This window comes from Lagenorhynchus albirostris, chromosome 10 (assembly GCF_949774975.1).
Source record: "Lagenorhynchus albirostris chromosome 10, mLagAlb1.1, whole genome shotgun sequence".
In the NCBI taxonomy this organism is placed as follows: Eukaryota; Metazoa; Chordata; class Mammalia; order Artiodactyla; family Delphinidae; genus Lagenorhynchus; species Lagenorhynchus albirostris.
The window spans coordinates 84301732-84313983 of record NC_083104.1 but is presented as its reverse complement, the minus strand read 5'-3'; the positions used below and the strand labels follow the sequence as shown (position 1 = coordinate 84313983).

The following is a 12252-nucleotide window of genomic DNA, read 5'->3' as shown; positions in this document are numbered from 1 at the left end:
TCATCAATGTTGCAGGGGTGAATAGCCTTTCTCAGTCACTCAGTGCCAACCTGTTGACCGCCACCACTCTTAACCATCTGGACCTCTCAGGGAACATCCTTCGCGGAGATGACCTCTCGGTAGGTTTTCTTTTCCTTACTGCCATCTTCAAAGAAGCTGTACTTACTAACCCTGGAATAATTTCGAAACATATTTCCCCACATCTCCCTTTATCATGACACCTTCAAATCATTTAGTCATGAGCTTATGAAGAGTTTTAGAGAAATGTTCCAGAGCCTTCCTTTACTAAATGTAGCCTATTCTAGAGATTTTATCCCCCCTCACTTAAGATTGTTGAAGTTTAAATTCTTTTTGGAAATACTTTTTCTGAAGGAATTTTTTTCTCCACTTCAAAACATTATTGCACCTGTTAAAATTGCCTGATAAGAAAGATTGGAAACGTAAAATGAATTATTTCATCATTAAATAATATTGTTAAGAAGACTGGTGGCTTTTTAAAAACATGGTTTGTGATGGAAAGGGGATATTGGGATGAACTTCAGTCCCATATTCCATGATTACAGTAGAGAGGGGGAGGGTTAGGAGTGAGCTGAGGCCACTCTTGAAAGTTTGAGTGTGAAGGCAAAAAGTTTCCCCTCAACTATAACAAGATTTTTCATGCAGCTGAATCAGTAATATAAATGTTTGGCAGATCTTATTGATACAGTGAATTAGGTATGATCTCATTGCCAGATGGGGTGAATAGTCCCCTCTAGTCACAGGATAGAATTTAGAAGAAATGCTCCCTTACCAATGGGGTGGGACCCACAGCACATGGACCTCTTCAAAGGACCTTAATTTACATTCCATTGCTTTATGGGAGTGAAAAACACTGTGACATGTATTCTCATTTCTCTTCTGTTTTCCTTTCCCTGTAAGACAGGGAATGTTGCCACAGCCCTCTTTGTAGTTATTTTCCTCTCCCTTACACTTGAACTCATTTACATAATATTAGTACTTGCTTCCTGGTGTGCCGTGACTTTTTCAGTGTGTTGTCCAATTGTAGTTGTCACTTTCACTGATGATTCATAAATCTGCTCCCTCCCAAGATGAAACAAGGAGTCCGATGTGAAACCACCCAAACATTACAGTGACAAACTAGCAGGATAGAGAGAAAGGTAAAAGAAGAGCCTGAAGATTAAACAAGAAGGGTGCCAACATAGGGGCATTGATGGTCACCCAAGACAGCAAAGTAGCCAGCCAGGAGCCCTGTCCCAGCTCGCCTCTGGGGAAGGGCAAGTGGAATGATGAAGCCGAGTGACAGTGGGCTAGCCCCGACAGGCTGAGGTTCTGAGAGCCATTCAGCAGGTGCAGGGAGGGGCTTACCTGGCCCTGTGCTTTCCAGGAGAGCAGCCTAGCAGGGACTGCTGGAGAAGTGTTGGCCAGGTTGGGTCTTGTCACCACTTGAGGGTGACTAGAGCTTCCCCAGCTGGTGGCCAGGAGTAAACTCACAGGGCCAGGCAAAGACAGAATCAGATCTTCATTAAGTCAGAACAAGATTAGTTTTCTGAATCAGAACTTTTCATAATACAGTACATTGTATGTCTGGTTATTCTAAAACATTTACAGGCCAGTCTTTTGCTATTCTGAATTCCTTGGTCAAGAGTTTTCTCAAGCATCTATAGCTAAGCTGCTACACTTACGAGTCTTTGCCAAGCACTAGGACCTCTCAATGTAAGCTTGTTTGTTTTTGCAAGTATCTCGTGGCATCCAGTGAAGCAAAGCAGAATTCAGCTGTTTGCCTGGTGGCAGGAGCTGGGATTTGGTGGCTATTGGTGGATACTGGCGCCACCTGCTCACACAGGGCTATTAGAGAATAACAGTTCATTTTATTGTTTGGATAGCCTTGCATGGGGATGAGGGTATAGTTTAGGCATTGTGACACTCTAGAAACTGGAGGGTCTTAGTTATAAGTGAGATTAAGAAAAAAATAAAAAGCCTAATAGTGCTGTCAGGCCCTTTCTTGTTAGATTTTGGAAGTAACTAAGGATAGAAAAATTATTTTCTTGAACTGAAGAGAGTATAGCCCGAGACCACCATCCTGTGGTTCAAATTCAAATTAGTGGCTCCTTAAACACTTTCAAAAGTGATTAGCATTTTGATAGGGTGGCTGCAATTCAGGTGGTATTTCAATCTCAGCAGTTAAAATTAATTAGCACTGTTCCAAATTGTGTAATAAAAATGGAGCTAATCAGGAAAACTGAGCCATGTGTAACAAAAAGGGGGTTTGGTAGCCAGGACTCCATTTGGCCTTTTTTAAACTTAAACATACTTTAAAATATTCTTTGGGATTTTGCTCTCAGGGAAGGTAATGGAATGACAGAAAATTCTGCCATTCTCTTGGGAAGAGCAGAGGATGATCCTCAGTGGATTTGGGCAACTTGTTTTTAAAATATTAACTTAACATCGTGTGTGCACGCGCGAGTGTGTGCATGTGTGTTTCTGGATCCTAACATATTTGGTTTTTGCTTTTTATTCAAGTCCATGTACAGTTTTTTGGCCCAGCCAAATGCCATTGCTCATCTGGATTTGTCCAATACAGAATGTTCCCTGGACATGGTAATATTTTTTTATATTGCTCGGGGGGGTCTCAAATACGGGGGTCCCATATTTAGATGGGAAACAATGGGCTTTCTTCCCAATAAAATATTCTCCGAGTCCTAGAAATATTTGAAAATAAGAGAGCCTTGTTTCTTTCCCAGGTCTGTGGAGCTCTTCTCCGTGGCTGCCTTCAGTACTTAGCTGTGCTCAATCTCTCCAGAACTGTCTTTTCTCACCGGTATGGATTTATTCCTGCTATCATTCTCATCTAGGAGTGTCTTTCTCTCAGAGAAAGTTGTAGTGAGATGAAAACAGAGTGATAAAGGGTGAATGTTGTGCATGAAAGGGGATGGTCCTAAATCATTATCTATGAATATTAGACCTTGAAAGTTCAAGTTTTTATTATATCTTTTTTCCCTGCAGGACAATGTTATTATCAATAACTCCAGACTGCCTATATGAACGATGTAATAATGTACTTTTTCTCATATGTGGACAGGCATTCTCTCTTAATATGGTAAAGACCCTTTTAGAAACTTCTATGGGTGTTTCTCAATAATGCACTTTGAATTAAGTATCAACTGTGTCTGGGAGATTAAGAGAATCGTCACCCCAGAGCTCATGCATTCTGATTTGTAGAAGTGGAGGGCCCGCCTAAGTACCTCACTTCTACCTTCCCGACTTAGAATTGTTTGCAAAATCAGGCAGTAGATTAGAAGCAAAAGTATTCACACACAGCAGCAACTTAGAACGGCAGAATGCAGAAACATTATGAAAAGTACATGGGTTATGTAACTGTGGAATTCTGGAAGCATCTAGTGTATTAATACAGTTCAACACTTAGCATTTGTAATTATTACCACAAGTCGTAAACAATATTTAGTCATTATATGCTCTTTAATAACATGGAGAATTGCTTAATATTAGAAATGCCTCCTTTTTTATTGGTTAACTTTTTGAAAACTTTACATATTCAAAGGGATAACAGTCACTTGTTTGGAAAATTCACAATCCAGCATGCTTTATTCTACAATTATGCCTCATAGTGAGTTATTCTATATTTTAAAGTATTCTTGGTCCATTACTTCTACAGTATGTAAATGTCTATGATAGCAAAAATATGCCACGTATACCTCAATAGGATAAGATCAGAGAGAGTAAAATGTACAAGATAAAATGGTGGGAGAAGTTGAGAGTTTTCTAAGATACTTTATTTCAAAGGCCTTAGAGGGTATTAACTTGACCACCCAGACCACTCATGTATTTGAAGTCAGCTTATGAAGCCATGCTTTGGTGGAGCTATAATAGACTGAGGAACTGGGTTAGAAATGATATCGTAGGGGATAAGGATTTTCATCTAATCAGCTCTTTTGAATTCATACTATTGTGAATTCTGTAATGACTGGTCCTAAGTAGAGCTTTTAAGCTTATAGAGCTGGAATTGTGCTAACAAATTTCCTTGTCTTCCAAATGAGAGGCTGTGATTAAACTGTTTAGTACCCACTACCTTACCTAGATATAACCATAGAAAGCCCTTAGTAATTACGTAGAAATTGCTGCATTTACACTGAGTTGTGGATTGTTAGCCAGGCTATTCATACTTTGGTTCACAGATAGTTTCATAAGTGTAGCAGTCAGGATAGGTCAGATTGTTCCAGTAACAAATGATCCCCCTAACCCACCACCCTCTCCACAGCTTTCAGCAACAGCAATTTTGCGACATGTGCCTTATGCGTTAGCCACATCACTCTGGGAGGCAGAGCAGCCTCTTTCTAGTACGTTGACAGTCACATAGTAGAGGAGAAAGGATCATGGTAAAACTTGTCTCTGGAAATCACACACATCACTTCCACTCACATCCCATTGTACTTCAGGGAATACGAGGCAGGTTAATTTTTTTGTTTTTCCTGAGATTTTGGCTGCTAGCCACGCTCAATTTATTCATGTTACCAAGACCCCATTTCTGAAGTCTGCCAAAGTCTGCTCATCAGAAAAAGAATGTATGTATATGTATAACTGAGTCACTTCGCTATACAACAGTAATTAACACAACATTGTAATTCACCTTTACTTCAATTATTCAATTAAAAAAAAGAAAATGAACACGATATACAAGCGTCTGTCGGGGACCATAGTTGTTTTGAAACGTCTAATATGTATTCTACCAGAATTCTCTTTCCTCTTAAGTGTATTTTTCATCCTCTTAAATAGATATTCTGGTTGCTTAGGTATTTCTTCTCAGCCTGAAATTGTCCTGTTTTAAAACCTTTTTCAAATATTGACAGGTTTCCTAGACCTCTGTACGTAAAATATTGTTGAATGTTCTGTGGTTGAATTCGACCCCTAGGACGGCCTCTGCCCTGAGAGTCTATGATTCCCTCCACAGAATATGAATAACTCTCATTGAATAAGCGTTTACAATGCATCAGGCTAAGTGCTGTACTTACTCAGACCTTCCAACAATTCTATCAGATAGAACAAAACAAACAAAGCATTCGTATTCCAATTTTGACTCTGGAATCTTTTCTTAAATGACTCTGTCTTCTTATTGAGTTGTATGATTTGATTCATATACTTCCCACTGGAATAGCAAGGGGACGTATTTGGAGGTTATAAGCATTTCTTTTTGGAGTTTTGTCTTTATTCTAATATTTGGCCTGAAATAATTAGATCTGTGATATGGATATAAGAGCCGAGTAGGATACTTGTCATACAGGCTTCTTGCCAATCAGACTTGACATCTGGTCACAATCCCGTTGCGTCTGTGACCTGCTGCATCTGAAAACATAGCCAAACACAGGTAGTGATCCTTAACAATCTGATGCCACCCAGTGGGAAGGCTCTTTAAGTTGGTGAGAAATATGTATCTTCTTTGACTTATTTCTTAAAAATTCAAATATGGAGTTTCCTGAAGAACTAGGGGGGGGAACACAATGAGTTCTTTGGCTACAAAGAATAGGAATAAAATGTTTTAAAGACTTAATGACATTTCTTAACCTCTCCTACATAATTTTCGAAAGTACACTGAATTAATTTATTTAACTTTCAGACATTTTGTTTCTTTTTACCTTTAAATTTCTACTGAAGCACAGCCAGTTCATGGATTATTTCACAGGGTTTGAATTTACCGATGAATAATTGTGCCAATGTGGAAGTGGGGTGCAGAGATGGAAGTTTAACTGCATGTAAGACTCTCATGTTTTGTTTTTCAGGAAAGGAAAAGAAGCACCCCCATCTTTCAAGCAGTTTTTTAGTAGTTCTCTGGCTCTGATGCAAATCAACCTTTCAGGCACAAAACTGTCTCCTGAGCCCTTAAAGTGAGTGTTGAATTCATTTTTTCCAGAGCTTTTTAAAGTTCAATTTGTTATTAGGAATGTGCTTGAGGGAAGGGAAGAAGACGTACAATCCTAAGACAGACAAGGCAGATAAAAATGCCTTTTTACTTTGGGTCACAAAGGAAGTCAAATTCTTTCTGAGTACATTGTATGCTGTTGATATTATTGCATCTTCTATGAAAAAAAAATCTTCCTTTGGTTTGTGACCTTGGCAGTAGTCACTGATCTATAAAAGTTGTGTTTCTGGGTACCATCACCTTTCTTTTGACCTCTGTTCAGTCCATTTTAGGTATATTCTTGTGTGCATTTTAAAATCTATTCTCAATATTTCTACTAACAGTAGTAATCAAAGGCTATACACATGCGTGCAGCAGAAACAATTTTTAGGTGCTTTGTTTTCTGAATTACCTAGGTATCTATTTGTTTGGTATTTTTACTTGGCAGGCAACTTATGGGTTAATATCCTTAGTGTAGGTGTCATGGTAAAGTTGAACTTTTTAGAATAATTTGTTATCCTTGAATTTCTTTTCACCATTGCCAGAAATAATCAAAAGGGCTATAGAATCTAATTCTCTCTGAGTCAAAAGAACATTTTCAAGTAGTTTTGAATATCTACGTTGTCAGGTGTGTTCAAATGTATGCACAGATTTCTCCTTTCCTCAGCTGACATGTAAATCAGCATTCAATTTGTTCCCTTGCAATTTGTATGAAATGTTAAAATCAATGTCTGCTATTCGTTCTACTAGAAAATTAATCATCTAATTTGTAAGTTGCCTTTTCTTTGCTTTTTGAGAGGTGTGAAATTCTTGATTAGTTTTCTACAAAGTACCATATGACTAAAACAATGGATGCCTTTAAGAACAGTTGATCCACCTGTGCAAAAAAAAGCCTGATGTTATAGCGGCCTGTTTTTAAAAAAAAAGAGGAAGAATTGAATCTTTGTAATAGAGATCTCTAAATATAATAGCTGCAAATTGCAAAAACATGATTAGACTGTATGGATGTTAATAAAGCTATCAGCATCAATATTCTAAAGGGGATCCATTATAATTTAACCATATTCATTCAACTGATATTTATTGAGCATTTACAACAGACTAGATGCCAGGAAGGCACTGAGTAGAAAGCAAAACCAGACTTGCTTTTATCCCATCATATCAGCGGGAGATTAGCATATTCAAAGTAGTTTTAGTGATAGGTACATGGTATACTAATTCAATGTTGCTGGTTCCTGTGAAATATAGAGTAGTTCTTCATTGATTAGTACAATTGATTTTATAGAATAATCCTCACCACAACAACACTGGATTTGCTGTACTTTATTATAGGTCAGTGTTAAATCTTGTGACCTGTTGTTACTTATGTTAATGTTTAATAATAAATCAGTACTGGCAGACCTCGGAGATGTTGCGGGTTTGGTTCCAGATCAACTGCAATAAAGTGAATATTGCAATAAAGCGAGTCACACAAATTTGGGGGTTTCCCAGTGCATTTAAAAGTTATGTTTACACTATAGTGTAGTTTATTAAGTGTGCAATAGCATTATGTCCAAAAAAATGTACATATCTTAAATAAAAAACACTTTATTGCTAAACAGTGCTAACCATCATCTGAGCCATCAGCGAGTCGTAATCTTTTTGCTGGTGGAGGGTTTGAAATATTGTGAGAATTACCAAAATGTGACACAGAGACGTGAAGTGAGCAAATGCTGTTGAAAAAGTGGCACCAATAGACTTGCTTCATGCGAATTGCCGTAAACCTTCAAGTTGTAAAAACACGCAGCGCAGTATCTGTGAAATGTAATACGATGAGGTATGCCCGTAGTCTCTTCAGGTCTGTGTTTTACTCAGTAAAAATTTTAATATGAGGAAAAAGTCTTCATGGCCAAAGATTCTGTAAACAAAATTCTGGATGTACATTTAATGTGATACTATAATTTGAAAAGATATAACAAAACTGAGGTGCTTGGGTTTGCCTGTGAGGGGGTGAGGATGGAAAGGAACTTGCCAAGCACTGCCCTAAGTTAGACACACACCTGGGTGCTTACCCACAAACTGTCACCTGCAGTGTTGACAACAGCCGTGGGAAGGTATCATTATCCCTATTTTACAGCTGAGGAAATGGAAGCTCAGAGAAGCTAAGTAATTTGTGAAAACTCACTGCCATCGCAGGTTGGGTTTTCTGGGAAGCCAAGTTAGAGATGGAGATTAGCATGTAGGATGTTTATTAGGAAGTGCTCTTGCAATCCCACCTGTGGAGGGGGAGCAGGAAGAAAGCAGGATGGGACAGAGGGCAAGTTGAACTGGGGCTATCACAGTGAAGACCTCAGCCAACCCGATGGGAGCTTTGTTGCTAGAATGTCCCTGAGCTGGGCGACGAGGCTGGGCCTGCATACCCCTGTGTTGATCAGTCCTTGGATACAGGCTGCCCCAGAAGCAGATGTGACCTTGGGCGAGGCACTTGTCTTGGGCTGAGGCAGCCCCCAAAGAGGACCGACAGCTGAGGGGGCTCTGGGAGGTACATTGCAGAGTCCACTGCTGTCAGCCAGCGGACACTGGCTCAATCCTGTTCCTAAACCCACACTGTATCCCCAAGCACCAAGAGGGGCAGAGGGAGGCCCTCATTTCTTAAAGGGAGATCAGTAGCCATAAGAGAGAAAGCTAAAGCAATGCAACTTCTCTCGATGTAATTGCTTATTTCATAATTGTGCTTTTCCTTGGAGGCTCTTTTCTGTCCACATTAAAGTATTTCAGGGCTTTTTAAGACCATGGTGACGCTGCCAGAGCCGTGGAGATGACATACAACTTCTTCTGTTAGACCTACTAGAGAATGGACTTGAGGATATGGGGAGGGGGAGGGGTGAGCTGTGACAAAGCGCGAGAGAGGCATGGACATCTATACACTACCAGACGTAAAATAGATAGCCAGTGGGAAGCAGCCGCATAGCACAGGGAGATCAGCTCGGTGCTTTGTGACTGCCTGGAGGGGTGGGATAGGGAGGGTGGGAGGGAGGGAGACGCAAGAGGGAAGAGATATGGGAACATATGTATATGTATAACGGATTCACTTTGTTATAAAGCAGAAAAAAACAAACAAACAAAAAAATTCTTCTGTTAGTCAGTTTGGCGCTAATGATTGAGGACCAAGAGGATGGCGATGTGAAGGCAGTTCACTCTGGGTTAAAATAAACAACACACCTTGTGATGGAGTTTTCCCCCAGAGCCTGTGATGCTTTGCTGTAGTTGTTCTGTTTTGTTTTACTAGGGACAGTTTCTGTGGGTTATTTATATTTGTCTCATGAGTCGTTACCTCTTAATCATTGGCCTTCTGTAGTTAAGTATCTTAAAGGACACCATTTATTTCCTTGTCCTTAACCTACTCGTCAGAAAAGTAGGAGGAGTTTTCCCTCCATCTAAGCATTATACAAATACCATGTTAAAATATGTGGCTAAGTCCTAGAAACTGAAAACTTAGAAATGTAGGGACCTGTTTGGTAATGTCCTGACTCTCCCATTTTGCTGATGAGAACCTGAGACACAGAGAGGAAAAGTGATGTCCTTCAGGCTACCCAGTGCTCAGTAACAGAATCGGGACCTGAGGACAGGCCTTTTGGTTCTTAGTACCAATAGCTTTCAGTAGCTCAATACTGCCCCCAAGAAAGAAAGGGCGAAAAGGCACTTTTTAGGAAAAGAGAAACACTTGAATAAATTAATTGAACAGAGGCACACACACAGATGAGACATGCCCAACCTTTTTCATAGGATAGTGTTTTAGAAGAGAGGACAGTGAACTGGATTAAAGGAACGAAGAGACGAAGAGGCACGCAGTCTCCTCGACCTTCTTACCCACAGGGGTTGTTTTCGCAGCTGGGAACAGCCAAGTTCTTGCGCTCTGCCCACCTCGGGGATTCGCTCTCAGTGGATGAGACCAGAGAATCAGTGGATGGGGGAAAATCTCAGAGACTTTGGCATGAAGTAATTCCCTACTTTCCCACCTCCCCCTTCCCCTGGGGTATTTTTGGAGTCTGCTAGTAGAGGTGCCTTTCCTGGGAACATAGAGAACAGGTAGTCACCCCCCGGTGACAGTTGCCTTGGTTCTACTCTGTAGTATTTACAACTGTCTGCCTTGCATTATGGTTATTTGCACACATATTTGTTTCCTTTGCTTGAGATTGGCAGCCCTCTCATGCTCATCTTTGTACTCCTCACAGGGCCTAGTTGAGGGTCTCTTTTCCTTTCGGTGTAATTAATGGATGTGGGTGCCTGTATGAAATTTTTGTTTCAAGCCTGTTCAGTGGTGTTGGATTTTATAGGACTGACTTGTAAAAGTGGAGTTAATTTATTCTCTCACCTAAGAGATCCACATGATGAGTCCAGTCTCTTCCATAAGCAGTTAAGAAAAATCCTTTGCAGAGCGGTGATGGTGTTTATCCTGTGCCCAGCTAGTAGCTGGATAGACAGGCAGGATCCTGCACTCAAACTCGAGACTAGTACCTTGTCTTCCATGCTGTACACCCTTACCCATCCCACCTCTGCAAGTCCTTTAACAAACTCATCTAGATATGATTTCACATCCTGGAATACTCTAGAGCCTGCCTTCCCCCATTAACATAACCCTTAGGGAAAACTAGCTTTACTTTGCTATTCTAATAACAATTGCCTAATAATATTCTAAACATTATTAAAGGTGTTCTCAAGCAGATGCAGGGGGCAGTTTATCTGTGATGAACACAATTTAATTTCAGTGTGCAATTAGGAGCACTGTTGGTTTATTTCCTTAGGAATTAGCAACCCTGTCGGGTTTCGCATTTATGAGGGACCTGCTCTGTGTCAAACAGAAGAGTGTTTCCCTGTCATTTTTGTCACTACTCTTGGTGGGCGGAAATGCAGTTGGCATTTTAAAAAGTGAGACGCTGCTTGCTGCTTGACCTGTGATTCAGAAAAGGCCTTCTTCTTTCTCTGGGTTTTGTTTAGTGTGCTTACACATTTTTAGAGCAACAAGTGGAATTTTTATCTAAAGTGTGTGTGTTTCCTCCCCTCAGAGCGCTGTTATTGGGCCTGGCTTGTAATCATAACTTGAAGAGAGTTTCTCTTGATCTCAGCAACTGTGAGGTAAGAACACCTTTAGATGATGCACTAGAATAGATAATAGCCTGAAAATTGCTTTGTCTTTTTCCTGGAAACTGTGATACTGTGATTCCAGACGGTATACAAGGAGCAGAATAACACACTTTATAGAAATTTCTGATGTTCTGTATATTGTCAGTTTTATCTACAAACAGCCACGGAACACCATTCAGAAAGCAGTCAAATGTGCTTTTAATGACTTTTCTTTTTCTCCCCTTCTTCCTGCCAGTTGCTTAAGTATTTTATGATGAAACTTGGAGATATCAAGCCTTAAACTAGCTTTACCATCAGGAAAATCGTACCATGCAGCCTTCCTTGCAGGGGCCAAGATGTGTACAGCCTAACTTGGATTTGGAGAGTGTGAAAGGGAAGATCTTTGTCATTAATTTTGCTTTTTAATATCTTCATTTTAAAGCAGGAAAATTAAGATGCTTCTCAAAATTATAGGAACTACAAGCAGTTTCTATCAAAGTACACACAGAAGAATTGAGACTAAAAGCTTCTACATTTTAGAGGGTACCTGAACTTTTTCGCTATCTTGAAACTTCTAGTTTGTGTGGGGATTAGTAAGAAAATACCCGGGTACAAACTATTCAGCTCTTTAGAGCCTGACTTTATCCACCGTGTCAAACGTGGTGCCTTTTCTCAGGGCTGGAGGTGGGAGTTTATTCATTCCTATTCTTGGGCCTTTATACCCACTCTTCTCTCTTTCTGGAACACTCCTGCCATGTCCCTCTTTTTCCCCAAGGCCTCCCTCTCTTTGAGGATCTAGTTCAGATGCTGTCTCCTCTGTACCTGCATCAGATTCCTACTGTTTGATCTGAGTTTGGCCGTGACTAGCTATGCAATCCTGGGTGAATTACTTGATAGCATTACATCTCAATTTCTGCATTTGCAAAAAGGAAACAACATTAGTGCCTCTCCGTGTAGGTTGTTATGAGGTTTAAAAGAGCTCTTCTTTGAAATGTGATGCTTAGATCGTCCGGTACCTATAAAGGTTGTTCCCTATTGTTGCTTATCTGTCTGTACGTTTCTTCCCTGACTGCTTCAGCACTTTGTGGTCTTATTTTTTTCTAATTGTCTAGTACTTAATGACGGTGACATGCATTTGGACACTGAACCACGTGTAGTGCCTTGCACAATTATTAAATTGGCTCCTGTATGCTTTCCCAGCTGGGTTGTGGCTTTATGGAAGGTAGTATTTGTGTCTT

At 40.1% G+C, this 12252-nt stretch overlaps 1 protein-coding gene across 1 annotated transcript in view; it reads left to right on the top strand.

Annotated features, from left to right (window-relative positions):
• Positions 1-12252, top strand: part of CARMIL1 (capping protein regulator and myosin 1 linker 1) — a 318449-nt gene that overhangs the window by 198000 nt on the left and 108197 nt on the right. Inside the window, exons 13-17 of the mRNA XM_060163549.1 lie at positions 16-119; positions 2521-2598; positions 2742-2818; positions 5793-5897; positions 10957-11026. Of these exons, the coding sequence (XP_060019532.1) occupies positions 16-119; positions 2521-2598; positions 2742-2818; positions 5793-5897; positions 10957-11026 (434 nt within the window). The remainder of the gene's footprint in view (positions 1-15; positions 120-2520; positions 2599-2741; positions 2819-5792; positions 5898-10956; positions 11027-12252) is intronic.